The following is a 12,561-nucleotide window of genomic DNA, read 5'->3' on the forward strand; positions in this document are numbered from 1 at the left end:
CAAGTTGCAGATTTATAATATTAGTTTGTATAATAAGGGAAAGGTCATCCCCACTCATCACATTGACCTCTATGGCCATCCTATTGCTTTTAAACACAGTAGCCACACCTAGGGGTCAGGTGATACGTTTCTAAGGCACTTACTATCCAAGGGTTTCTCTGGATGTCTTTGGTGTTCAAGGAGATGGAGTTACATGCTCTTAAGAAGCTTAATACAAAGCCTCACTCTAGAACAAAGAGCTTTCTTTTTCTAATCCATGGTATCAACTATTGTGGTGGCATCAAATTCTGAGTCTCATAATCTTTGTATTTAGAACTGGAAATTTTACTCAGGCACTTTCATTTACAAATGAAAAAAACCAAGGGAGGGCCAGAGAGATTAAACAATGTATCCAATGTCACAGAACTAGCAAGTGGAAGAATCAGGCCTAGAAACAAGTTGTCCCAATTCTGTCTCCTGTTCTTTCCCTTATATAACATAGACTTAGTTTATATGTTGCCCAGGACAATAAACTCAGAGGTGCAAAACTGAGTCATATTGGATTTGTTCTGGTATTATGAAAACCACATGGATGGAGTCTATGCCTGGATTTACAGTTTATTGTTTGTATGAATACCAAACTTAAGCCCAAAAAAATTTTATCCACTCAGAAGTATGATTTAGAGGAATGGTTCTCAATCAGGGTTAATTTTGTCCCTCAAAGGACATTTGGCAATGTCTGGAGACATTTTTTTGATTTTCACAACAGGGGGCTAGCATCCAGAGATACTGTTAAACATCCTGTAATACAAGGGATGACAGCCTCCTGCAACAAAGAATTATCCAGCCCAAATTGTCAATTAGTCCTGGGGCTGAGAAATCATGCTATAGAGCGAAATGGCAAAAAAAGATGTCTTTTCCAATGAGTACTGATCCTAAAAGAACTGTTAAATTCACAACTTCCACAGAAACACCCATTTTAGCGACGTTCCACCATATCAGTTCATCCAAGATGGTTTTCCAAAATCAAGCAGAGTCTAAGAGTGAGACATGTTTATCCATACCCGTATCAGGTTGGCAAACATTCTTATGTGAAACAAGATGCCTCTCAATTTTTCAGGTTTGTTTCTTGTAACCGCTTTCGGAATTTAAGTTTTGCTATTCTCAAAGACTTGAAGTAGGAAAGCAACATGTTGTGATTTGGTGAACACCAGACTTGGACGAAGAGTTATAAGTGGACCTGTGTGTGTGCCCGCACGGCCGCAGAGCACGGGTGTGTGTAATATAGCTAATAGAGCTACCCCTAAGTGTCTCTTAGTTCACTGCTAAGTCACCTAGCCTTAAAACAGAGCTTTAAATGCCGAGAAATCAAGACACTTTAATTTGTCGTGCCTATTTGTCACACCCTTTGTCAGGCAATGCTGACTCTTCAAAGGCAACTAAATCACAGAATAATTTATACCCAGTCCCAAACTGACATCTCCTCCACTCGTCTCCTCACCACCATCTGCCCAGCTAGACAGCAAAGAGGTGTCCTTATCTCCCTCCACACTTTCAAATATTTTTGGGTGCTCTGTCTTCCCTGCATCTACATCACCTGGTACATGCCTCTGGTAGAACATTAAGCACAATAATAAAGATGTTTAGTTTTCTGTCCCTCCCAAGCACCTTGAAGGCTGTCTCTAATATCTAGATAGGAGTCCATAATGGTTACAATAGGTCCAAAGCCATTTTTATTATTCTGAAAAGCCTAATAGGACTTTAAAACCTATTCTTTACATTTAATTTTCATGGACTGGTTAGCCTCAAGTTTAGCTGCTTTTGTGTGGTGACTGATTACCTCCCTCTAATTAGATGCTCTGATTTGCAGATACGTATATGCCTTTGATAAAATAAAAATGGGGAAAAGAATTAGTCATTAGTGTATGTTGTTAATTAGATAAATCTCCAAAAACATTAGATCCATGATGGGAAACCAGTCCCTAGTACAGGGACTCAAACTCTGGCGAGGCTTTCTCAGCCCTTGGGAAGTGTGCTTTTGCCTCCATAAGTGGGATCAGGGTTGTTCAGATGTAGTGCACTAGCATAGACTGTGGCTCAGATTCCAGAGGGACTTATCAGCAATGCTGTGCTTGCATTAGTTTCCATGAGTGAGGGTAGAATTGAGGTCATCGTCACTGCCAGTGACATTAGAAAATTTCTGAGTCAGAGCCACTGATGATGGTAATCACGTGGCATAGGCCTTGATAACTGATCATTGGCATATGTTTGTTCAGGTTATTCCTTGCTCTATTTACTTCTTTAGGGACTTCTGGCATTCCAATCCCTATGACTCACTTTCTATACTGCCCAACAAAGCATTTCTCTGCCAATAATGGCAAGAAGCCATTTTTCTGAAAGCAACGATTAGAGAGCAGAGTTTTATTTAACTCCTTGTACCTCCTTTGGTGATAGGGAAGTACTGGTATTAGCTTCTTTTTAAAGAAGGTTAAAATGAAAATGAGGGTTGCCCAGCAAAACAGTGGTAGGGTTTGAAAGAAGCCTGGGGTCCCATATGCTAATTCACTGCTCTACCTATAGAGGATACATATTTTTAAAATATTTTATGGAGATAGACTATTCTCCATCCTCTATATAGTATCAAAAACATTTTCACTCTGTTTATGGGGGGAAAACAGTGCTCACACTCCTTGAGTGTGAAGGGAGGTAGATGATCAAATTAGAATCTTACTCCTATCACTGCCCCCACTCCAACAACAGCTGCTCTGGCAGGCTTTCAAAGCTGCAGCCCTGGCTCCAGCTGCTTCAGCAGTAATTTGAAGAGTGCAAGGGGGCAGGGGAAGTGAGAATCTGAAGAACGGCACTTCATTATATAATAGCTGAGGCAGGAAACCCTGAAATGACAGGTCCAGTGGTTGGCTCTAGATTCCTGAAGATTACATGGGCCCCTCTCCACAACCTGACAATTCCAGAGACTTCTCTGACTCAACTGTTGTACTGGGCACCTGTGACAATGTAGGGGCAAAAAGGTCTTCAATCAAATGGTTCTTTATCAGTAAAAACTGCTCTGATCCAACTCCAGTCTAAAAGCACTATAACATTCACTTCCAGCATCTCCCAAGGTGCAAAAATAGCCACTGGATTAAAAAAAAGAATAAAGTGACAATATGAACCTTATAGGTGACATCTTTTAACCAATAACGGAGATGGCTTTCCTCAAGGATGTCCCTGCATTGTATCTGTGGGTATAGGTCTACTAAGCAGGAACTGTGTCCTTTCAACTCACATTTACAGCACCTGGCACAGCGCTTGGCACAAAGCAGAAACATAGTTATATTTACTCTGTGGTGAACTGCTTCCATTTCAGCTAAGAAGGAATTATTGCTTTTATCACTTTGTGGCTTCAGAGTGTTGTTAGGAGTAGAGAAAAAAATCCAATGTCAAATGGCCGTGAAAGACATGCTTCTCAAGTCTCTGTGTTGTCAAGTCATCCTACAAAGAATGTCTTCCTGGATGATCAGTATGGTGACGACACACAAGACAGATTTGCACTTTGGATACTGTTTACTGCAGGAGGTTGCAGACTTTTCATTATAGGGACTTCAGTTTGGATGCATAATTCCTAGTTAAGACTAACTTAATCTTTGCTAGTAGGGGAATGTTTCATGTCTTATTTGTCTTCAGTGAAGTCAAGCTAAGTATGATCAAGTCTTACACAATGTGCCATTAGTAACAGCCTAAGACCTACTGCTGTGTTGAACATGGCCCCATCTAAACTATGTTCAAATGGTGTAACTGGTTTGGACCGGATGTGCAGCAATGTGAGCCGATTTCTTCTTATGAGACTTTGGTAGAAAAGCACAGTTTTTAGCAATAACAACTATCACTGTCCTTCAAATTATGACCTTCAACAACCTTTTCTAAGTGCCTTGTAAGATGACACCTTGGCAACTCCTTTACTGAGTATTGACGATGTGTCACACTGGAATGAGCTTTCATCTCATATCACAGTCCCTTAGCTGGCATATGCTAGAACTATAGTATCTCAGGTATCTGGCTGGACTCTCCAATAGAACACAGGTCTTGGCCTTCAATTTCAAGTGAATAATTACAACCAACTAATGTTGGTCTCAACTGTAACATATTCTCTCAAGGAGGTCCTTTTGCAAGCAGGACCTTGGTGTAATCTCTGCAGATTGAGAATTGGTTCATATATCTGAACCTCAAGCCATGTCAGAAGGTAGATTGACCTCATTCTGCTTACATCCATTTTTTAAATGTGCCATATTTTATTCATTCAATCCCTTCTGCCACTGCCACTTTTTTTGCTTTGGTTTTCTAATTTGTTTGCCTCAGAAGGAACAAAACTCCATTATGTATGAATCCCAGGGAGATGTCTGACTGCCATTAAAGTTTTCAGTGGGCCCCCAAAACTACCACCTTAGCACAGAATTTGCTCAGATGTCAGGGTGGAGGGCATATTCACCAGCTTGCCAGGAGCACCCAAGACTCATTGATGCTCCCTGCTTACTGAGAACATTCCATTCTTGTCACTAGAAGCTATTGTTTTGGGGTAGACAAGGATCAAAAGATTAAAAACCAGGTTTTTAATCAAATAGTTCCCTATTACTTCAGAAACCACTCTGTGAAAATCACATCCTGAATTCCTTCAGCAGACAAATTTGGGAATGCAAAAAAAGAACAAAACACTAACTCCAAACTATAGTACCCCCTGGCTGTCACAATATCAACTAACACACCCTTCTGAGGTAAAAGTCTCCTACTAGAGCTAAAGCCATGTGGTTAAACCCACCCCAGTATTCCTAAGATAAATGCCATAAATATGATAGGTCTAAGCACAAAATATCGTATACTGTTAAGAGCTGTAAACAATCACAAGATATTTATAAGAGTAAATGACTAAAGCAAAAAAACTACTGGCCTTCCCCTTCTCCAAAGCAAGAGCCAATATTTCCTAAATACAGACTCCATAATTGTAATAATGGGAAAACCTTGCAGCATTTGCTGCTGATAGAGCTTGTAGAGGAAGTTAATCATAACCTTTCCATGTTTATCATTTTTAGGCCTATATTAAAAATAAAAATGTGCCCACACATATGCCAAAGGAGCATTTCATAATCAAATGAAGTACCAACTACACAAACGAATGTGTAACTTTAAGCTCACAAATCATGATGAGTGAAAGACAAGTTGTGAAAGGAAAATGTGAGTTCCATTCTCCCATAGCGTCTATTATAGAATATACCAATATTTTACAATGGAAAGTGATTTTTGTAAACTTTTTTGGGGGGAAGCGTGAAAGAGCATTTAACAATGCCTTCACAAAATTATGACATATTTTACCATGACATAAGACTCCACATGTGACTATGATTTTATAGAGATTGTCATTGTTTACCTCCCTCAACAGACATTGAGGCTATCCTGTAAAGAACACATAAGGAAAAGAAAATAGCAAAACAAATGTCAATTTCCAGGACTACAGAAAGTAGGCAAGGCAAAGCCAAGAAAACAGTCACTTACTTAGGCCACAGAGGTAGTCCACCTTGTGGAACAGTCTTGTGTGGAAAAAAATACATTACTCCCATACTGAATACACCTAGTAGATATTCACTGCAGATTTTTTAAATTGTTATTATTTCTGAAAACCAAACTCTACTTGGGCATTTTCTTAAAGGAAGCAGAATTACTTTACCAAATATTAGTATTTTTGCAAACCCTCAAAATGTTTCACCTAGTATTCAATAAATTTTTCTGGCACTGCAACAGAGAGGAAAAGGAAGAAGCTTCCTATGCACTCAGATGATTCTGTTTTCAAAAACAGATTCAGGGACTTCCCTGGTGGCCCAGAGGTTGGGAATCCGCCTGCCAATGCAGGGGACACGGGTTCAAGCCCTGGTTCGGGAAGATCCCACATGCCGCGGAACAACTGGGCCCGTGCACCACAACTACTGAGCCCGTGCTCTGGAGCCCGTGGGCCACAACTACTGAGCCCACGTGCCACAACTACTGGAGCCCGTGCTCTGCAACAAGAGAAGCCACTGCAGTGAGAAGCCCGTGCACCGCAGTGAAGAATAGTCCCCGCTCGCCGCAACTAGAGAAAGCCTGTGCGCAGCAAGGAAGACCCAATGCAGCCAAAAATAAATAAAGTAATTAAAAAAATTTTTAAAAATAGATTCAATATACATCCACAGAATTGAAGCTGCTGGAAATGTACAAGATTTGGAAAAAATCCAAATATGGAGGCAATGGTATCTTTTTCGAAAATTCAGCACTGGGAGTAGATTCCAAAAATACATACTTTTTGTTTCTAACAATATTCTTCTCATTACAGATGTTACAAAATTTATCAGCCTCTGAGGGTCAGCTAGTTGTCTTTGAATGCAGAGTAAAAGGAGCTCCATCTCCTAAAGTTGAGTGGTATAGAGAAGGGACCTTGATAGAAGATTCTCCAGATTTTAGAATTTTACAGAAAAGTAAGTTGGTGCTTTAAAATTATTTTTCTGATAATTTTTATAGATTTATTGTATACATTTATTTTTATAACTTTTAACAACTAATTAAAATGTAATAAAAAGAAAAAAATAAAAAACACTTATACTCCACCAAACTAAACCCTATTAATATTTTGGTATATATTCTCCAAAAATTTTTCCATGCATATATTTTCTTTAAATAAAAATAAATTTTTTTTGTAAATTGATTTTTTCACTCAACATTGCATGAACATCTTTCCATATTAATAAATATAGAACTTTTTTACTTTTAAAAATAAGTTGATACAATCAATTTCATATTTACTTAATCTTCTATTGTTGAAAATGTAGATTGTCCACAAATTTTTACTATTAGAAACTATATTTCAAAGCATGTTAACAGAGAAGATCTTTGTGAATATCTTTGTGAATATCTATGAATAAATCTGAGTACTAGAATTGCTACTAATTCACATTTTTTTAGGCTTTTAATATAAATCATCAAAATGCCATCCAAAAATGTTGAACTAAATTTAGGATGATTATATAATTGATCATCTAACCTGGGACACCTTGGGGAGTAACAGAGGGTGCTAGTAGTCATTACACAGAGATCCCAGGAATAAACCAGATCATCCCAGTTGAACTGGGACACATGCTGTTTCAGTTACATTCTACTACAACCAGCAACATATGGGAATTTCTTTTCTCTTATACCTTCACTATCAATGGGTATTAAACATTTTTAAAATATTCACTAATTTTTTAGGTCCCAAATGGGAATACTTGTTTTAATCTGCTCTTCACTAATGAGATGTGGAAAGGAACTTTTTTTTCCTATCTATTGGGTCTTTGAATTTACTTTAAAATTACCTATTATATCCTTTGTTCATTGTTTATTGAGGTTTTACTCTTTTTATTGTAAAAATTATTTATATATCCAAGCAGTTAATTCTTCTTTTCTTGTCATGCAGTGCTTTCACCTTGACCCATTTCAGTCGTAAAATATGTTGAAAATTATTTGCTTCTTGGCTAATGTGTTTCTGCCTATCACAAAATAGATATATGAATCAAACTACTATCAGGTTTAACAACGATATATTCTGAATACCATTTAAGCTGAGGCAAAAAACCTCCACTAGTTCTATCAGTGTAGAAGAATGTAACTAAATTCAACAACTATTCCCTGAGTGCCTGCAATTCTATAAACCTTAGTTGAGCACCTGTTTTCACTACCAAGCAGGCACCTTCAGGAATGCCAAAGAATTTTAAGACAGACAACTTCTCCTGAGGAAACTGTCATCTATCCTGAGGCTCTTAATATTAGAAACCTTAGGGCAGGAGGTATACACTACATTATATCAGGATGTGAGAGCCCAAATCCAAGAATGATCTCTCAGTCTTCACAAGCTTTTTCAGGTCAGGCTGAATGGGTACAATAAAAGCAAGTCATCCTGAATCCCAACTAATTCAGTAACTTTTCCTCACCTAAGGTTTATGTGTCCCAAGTGGAACCCAAGTATGTCCCAAGATACAGCCACATCATTTAGGTAGCAGCTCTCTTGCTGCCCTTCTGTGATAATGATCCTATCCCTGTCAAGGTCATTGGTGCTTAAGTCATTTTACTTAAAATTTACAGATTAGCCTTGTCCAATTACTCATGAGTATGCAAAAGACACTTCTATAGGAAGCTTCTGATAAAAATATCACCTCTCAGTAAAATAAATGCTCAGAATCTTTTAATTTTTTTTTCTTTTAGAACCTCGATCCATGGCAGAGCCAGGTAAAGATCGTTTTAACTTTAATTTCATTTGTATGTGATCCATGACTTGAAATCTATAATAAACATTGAAATTACACTGGTGTCAAGAAAAAAAGTTTTACAAAGAAGATCGAAGCCAACTCTAGCTACGACTGTAGGAGAAGGAAAGGCAAGCATGTGCAAGTTTGGAATATATATTCAATAGCTAATGTGAATGCAGTTAGTTCTGCGTTGTTGAGGAATGTTTCTTAGGAATATTTTCCCTCTTTCCTTGGCCCCTACTCATGACCTCCTTAAACTGGGCAGAGCAATTTCCATGATGCTATCAATTCCAATTCCACAGCCTATGTATCTCAAAAGTTATGCATCTGATTTTGAAATTCACAGAATCAGTAAAATGTTTATGATGTTATTAGATTTGGTTGGGAGGATATTAAGATGACACATGGAAGCTCTTACCTCTAGAAAATACATGTTGCTCACAAAACGCAGCATAAACATCTGAATGTCCTCTCTATGATCACCCTGAAAAATAAGATTGTATTTGTGCCCATGGGTAAGAACGATGGGTTTGGAATTTCATTATTATAATTCTTGCTTCTGAAAACTGAATGGAAAGGCATTCTCGATGTAGACATTGAATATCCATGTTGCATAACCCTACACTAGGCCCTTGGGGATACGGTAAAGACCAGAGTGCTTTTGCTCTAGCATTGCTTGTAGTGGAGAAGCATTTTTCCCTTTGAAAATATTTCAGGCTTTTGATACTTTCAACCAAAGCAAGCTTTTTCACTAGGCAGTCTCATACACAAAATAATTTCAGAGTCACCCAAAAGGGGTCCCTGCTCAAAACAAGCCCCAGCTCCATGATCTAAAATTTTATGTTCAGAGAGTTTTTCTTTCCACCTCGGATAAAGCAAATACCCTTTGGAGACAGAATACTATATCTTATCAGGCAGGTATAGTGTAGTATGAATGAATTTATCAGATCATTTTCCGAATGCAGGTTGCTGAAAGATGGGAGTGCAAATGTTTGGGAAGGGAACAGAGAGAAGGAAGCATAAGACTCAGAAAAAGGACAGAGAGGTACCAAAACCAAACTTTGCCTCTCCATCATTTAGAATTCTTTGGGCAGCAAGTAAACAAGACCTAACCAAAGATGGCTTAAGCAACGTGAAAAATGTATCTTGTTACATAGCAAGATGCCCTAAGAAACGGTAGTCTTGAGATTGGTTAATTTAGCATCTCAGAGATCATCAGGGGCCAAGCTTTTTATCTTTTTTTTCCCCATTCTGTCATCTTCAGAGTATCCTCTTAGACTTGTTCTACTCATATACCCAAGATGGCTGCCACAGTTCTAGGTATTACATGCAGATGACAATGTCCAAAGGCAAAAATAGGGAAAAACGCTCTCTTTCACCCCTTTTAAAAGGCAAGAAAAACTTTCCCAGAAACTCCCCAGGAGATTTTCCCTAATATCTTATTGACCAGAATTGTGTGTCACATGCTACCACCTTAGCAAGAATAGAGTGGTATTTCACACAGACTTACTTTTGCTTTAAATCCTAATTTGTTTTTGTGATTTTTAAGCTTATTGTTTCTTGGTCCTATTTTTGACATCTGGACTGATGACATAAAAAGAGATAATCTGCAAATCCATAATATATATTATATTATCATTAAATCCTCTTGTTGATTGTCTGCATGGAGTTATTCATTTTACTTCCTTTGGCTCAGTCTGCTAATCAGTCAATTCAATCAAATAATTGGGCTAATTATTTTCAAACAATTAATATAATCGGCTTCTTCTATTGACTTTTATAGAACCACCATCTAATATCAGAAAATTCCATAATTCCATTTCTGTAAATAAGTCAGTAACCATTCTGCTTTATTGGCTTTAGAGGAGATCTGTACTTTGGTCATTGCTGAGGTATTTGCGGAAGACTCTGGGTGCTTCACCTGTACTGCAAGCAATAAATACGGCACAGTGTCAAGCATTGCACAGCTAGATGTAAGAGGTAAGGGCTCTTTCAATGCCAGAACAGTTTAGACTATGACTTTGACTATGAGTATGGACAAAGTATATTACCCTCTCTTATTGCTTTTCATATGAAGCTAGCTTGGCTCTCCTAAAATTTTTTGAATTATTGAGGAAGGTGTTCTTGAGCAGAATCCAGTTTTCAATTTCTCATCTCATTTATCACCACCACCCCAGTTATCCTGCTGTTATTTATTATACTCCCTAAGAAAACATCTCCTTGATCTTATCTAAACTTCTAAAATTCTTTCCAAAATGGAACTTAGATTTTTTTAGGTTTTTTTTGTTTTTTTCCTGTATCCTTACCATTCTTTAATGTCCCAGATTGTGTTTTCTGTTTTTGACAAGCATTTCCATTAGCACATTTGCCTGCGTTGGATACATGCCCCGTCTCAGGGTTATAATCCTATCTCAGTCTTGTTGAGTAAGGTTAACATCTCAGGTCCTGTTATCATCCTTTCAGGAAATGAAGACCCCAGAAACAATGGGTCTCTTCACTCAGCCAACTCTACCACCAACATGGCTGTTATTGAGCAACAGCCATCCCCACCCAACCCAGAGCCTCCTTCTGTGGAACAACTCCCTAAACCCAAACTGGAAGGCGTTCTGGTGAATCACAACGAGCCCCGGTCCAGCTCAAGGATCGGGCTCCGTGTCCACTTCAACCTGCCTGAAGATGACAAAGGAAGTGAAGCATCCTCTGAGGGTGGCATGGTGACCACCAACCAGACCAGGCCTGATTCCTTCCAGGAGAGATTCAATGGACAGTCAGCAAAAATCCCTGAGCCTTCCTCGCCCGTCAAAGAGCCCCCTCCAGTTCTGGCCAAACCCAAACTGTAAGTAAAAATTAGAATGGATAACCAAGAGCGCCTGTGACCCTCTCTGACTCTGCCCTTCTTAAAAATGATGGAGCTAAAAAGGGAAATTATGAAATGAGAAAACACACATTAAATGCTTTGCAAATCATAATCCTTACATCAGTGTAAGTGTACTATCACTTTCTTCCTTACTATTCATATTCTACCTCCAAGAAATGTTACTCCTAAACTAGCTCAAAAAGATGTCTGTCTAACATTAGAGGGCTCCAGGTGAAGCACTTCTACACTCTTCTTATAAAGCCCTTTCTCATGTCTAATAATCTTTACGGCGTGAAATTTCATCATTCTATTTTCCCTATTTCTGCTTCAACTTAAGTTTTTGTAGTCATTATAGAAAAGATACCTAGTATTTTTTAGTTAGTTCCTTGCTATGGCTAAATATGCTGTAGTAACCACAGGCTTCATATAAATGTAATGGGTTGAAATTACAAAGGAAGTGATGCATCCTCTAAGGGTGGCATGGTGACCACCAACCAGAGTCACCTCAGGAGCCTGATGCAGTTGTCGCCCAAACCCTCTAGAGAGCTTCCATCAGAGTCACGTTGCAAAATTTAATGTGCATCCATAGTAAAGCAAGCACAGAATATGATACTACTATTATGTTCTGTTTGATCCACACATCAAAGTGATAAAAATTACATTTATAACTACATAAACCTTTAAATATCAACAATAAAATCTACAGTAATAGCACTCCCATCATGTGTTTCTCAGTGCTGATATTCATTGGAAGCAGTTCATGTTGCTTAATTTTATATTTTTCTCACTACCACACAAGGTGAAATTCTGGGCATAAAATTAAATGTTATAAAACATGCAGGTCACATCCAGAAATATCTCTGTCCCCTCAAAGTTCTGCCAGTCACAGGAAAGAGGAATCTACTTAAAGTAAGAAGAAGGCAAGAGGTTATTGTAGGGATATAAGCAGCAATGGGCAACAAAACACAGCCAGGTCCTGCACAGAGAAGGAGAAGCAGGGAGTTAAGAGCTAGGATCACATACATGGTCAGTCCAGCCTCTGTCCACTGCTTACACTCCATCTTGAGCACCTCCTTGTTTCCTCTTTGCATATCCACTCTACTCTTCTCTCTTGGAAGACTCATCAATTCATATCTGGCCCATGATGGCATGTCTTGTCACGATTTGTGTCAAGTTCCACTGCTAACTAAATCGTGCTCAGCAGCTCAATTCCAAATACCAATTAGCCCAGCCTCATCAGGTGCAGAGCATTTATGTTTGGAGGGAAGAAGAGTCGAATGGATCAAATCAGAACTGTGTGCGAAGGCAGTTCGCAGACAAGGGAGTTGTGAGAACAGGTAACCCAAAACAATCAATTGCCTCCTTTGTAGGGCCTCCTCTTACCCAGGGACTGTTTAGGGGCTATTAGGTATGTCAGTTAGGATT

The 12,561-nt window shown here is 38.6% G+C and overlaps 1 protein-coding gene across 5 annotated transcripts in view; it reads left to right on the top strand.

Moving 5' to 3' along the window:
* The window catches only part of MYPN (myopalladin), an 82,054-nt gene that overhangs the window by 36,123 nt on the left and 33,370 nt on the right, over positions 1 to 12,561 (top strand). For all 5 annotated transcript variants that reach the window (XR_003677395.2, XM_028480880.2, XM_028480878.2 and 2 more), the window contains 4 exons: positions 6,335 to 6,476; positions 8,236 to 8,259; positions 10,143 to 10,259; positions 10,743 to 11,115. Coding sequence is in view for 4 of the 5 variants with exons in the window: in XM_028480880.2 (XP_028336681.1) it covers positions 6,335 to 6,476; positions 8,236 to 8,259; positions 10,143 to 10,259; positions 10,743 to 11,115 (656 nt within the window). In the remaining variant the exon portion in view is untranslated. The remainder of the gene's footprint in view (positions 1 to 6,334; positions 6,477 to 8,235; positions 8,260 to 10,142; positions 10,260 to 10,742; positions 11,116 to 12,561) is intronic.

This window comes from Physeter macrocephalus, chromosome 20, assembly GCF_002837175.3.
Source record: "Physeter macrocephalus isolate SW-GA chromosome 20, ASM283717v5, whole genome shotgun sequence".
Classification (NCBI taxonomy): Eukaryota; Metazoa; Chordata; class Mammalia; order Artiodactyla; family Physeteridae; genus Physeter; species Physeter macrocephalus.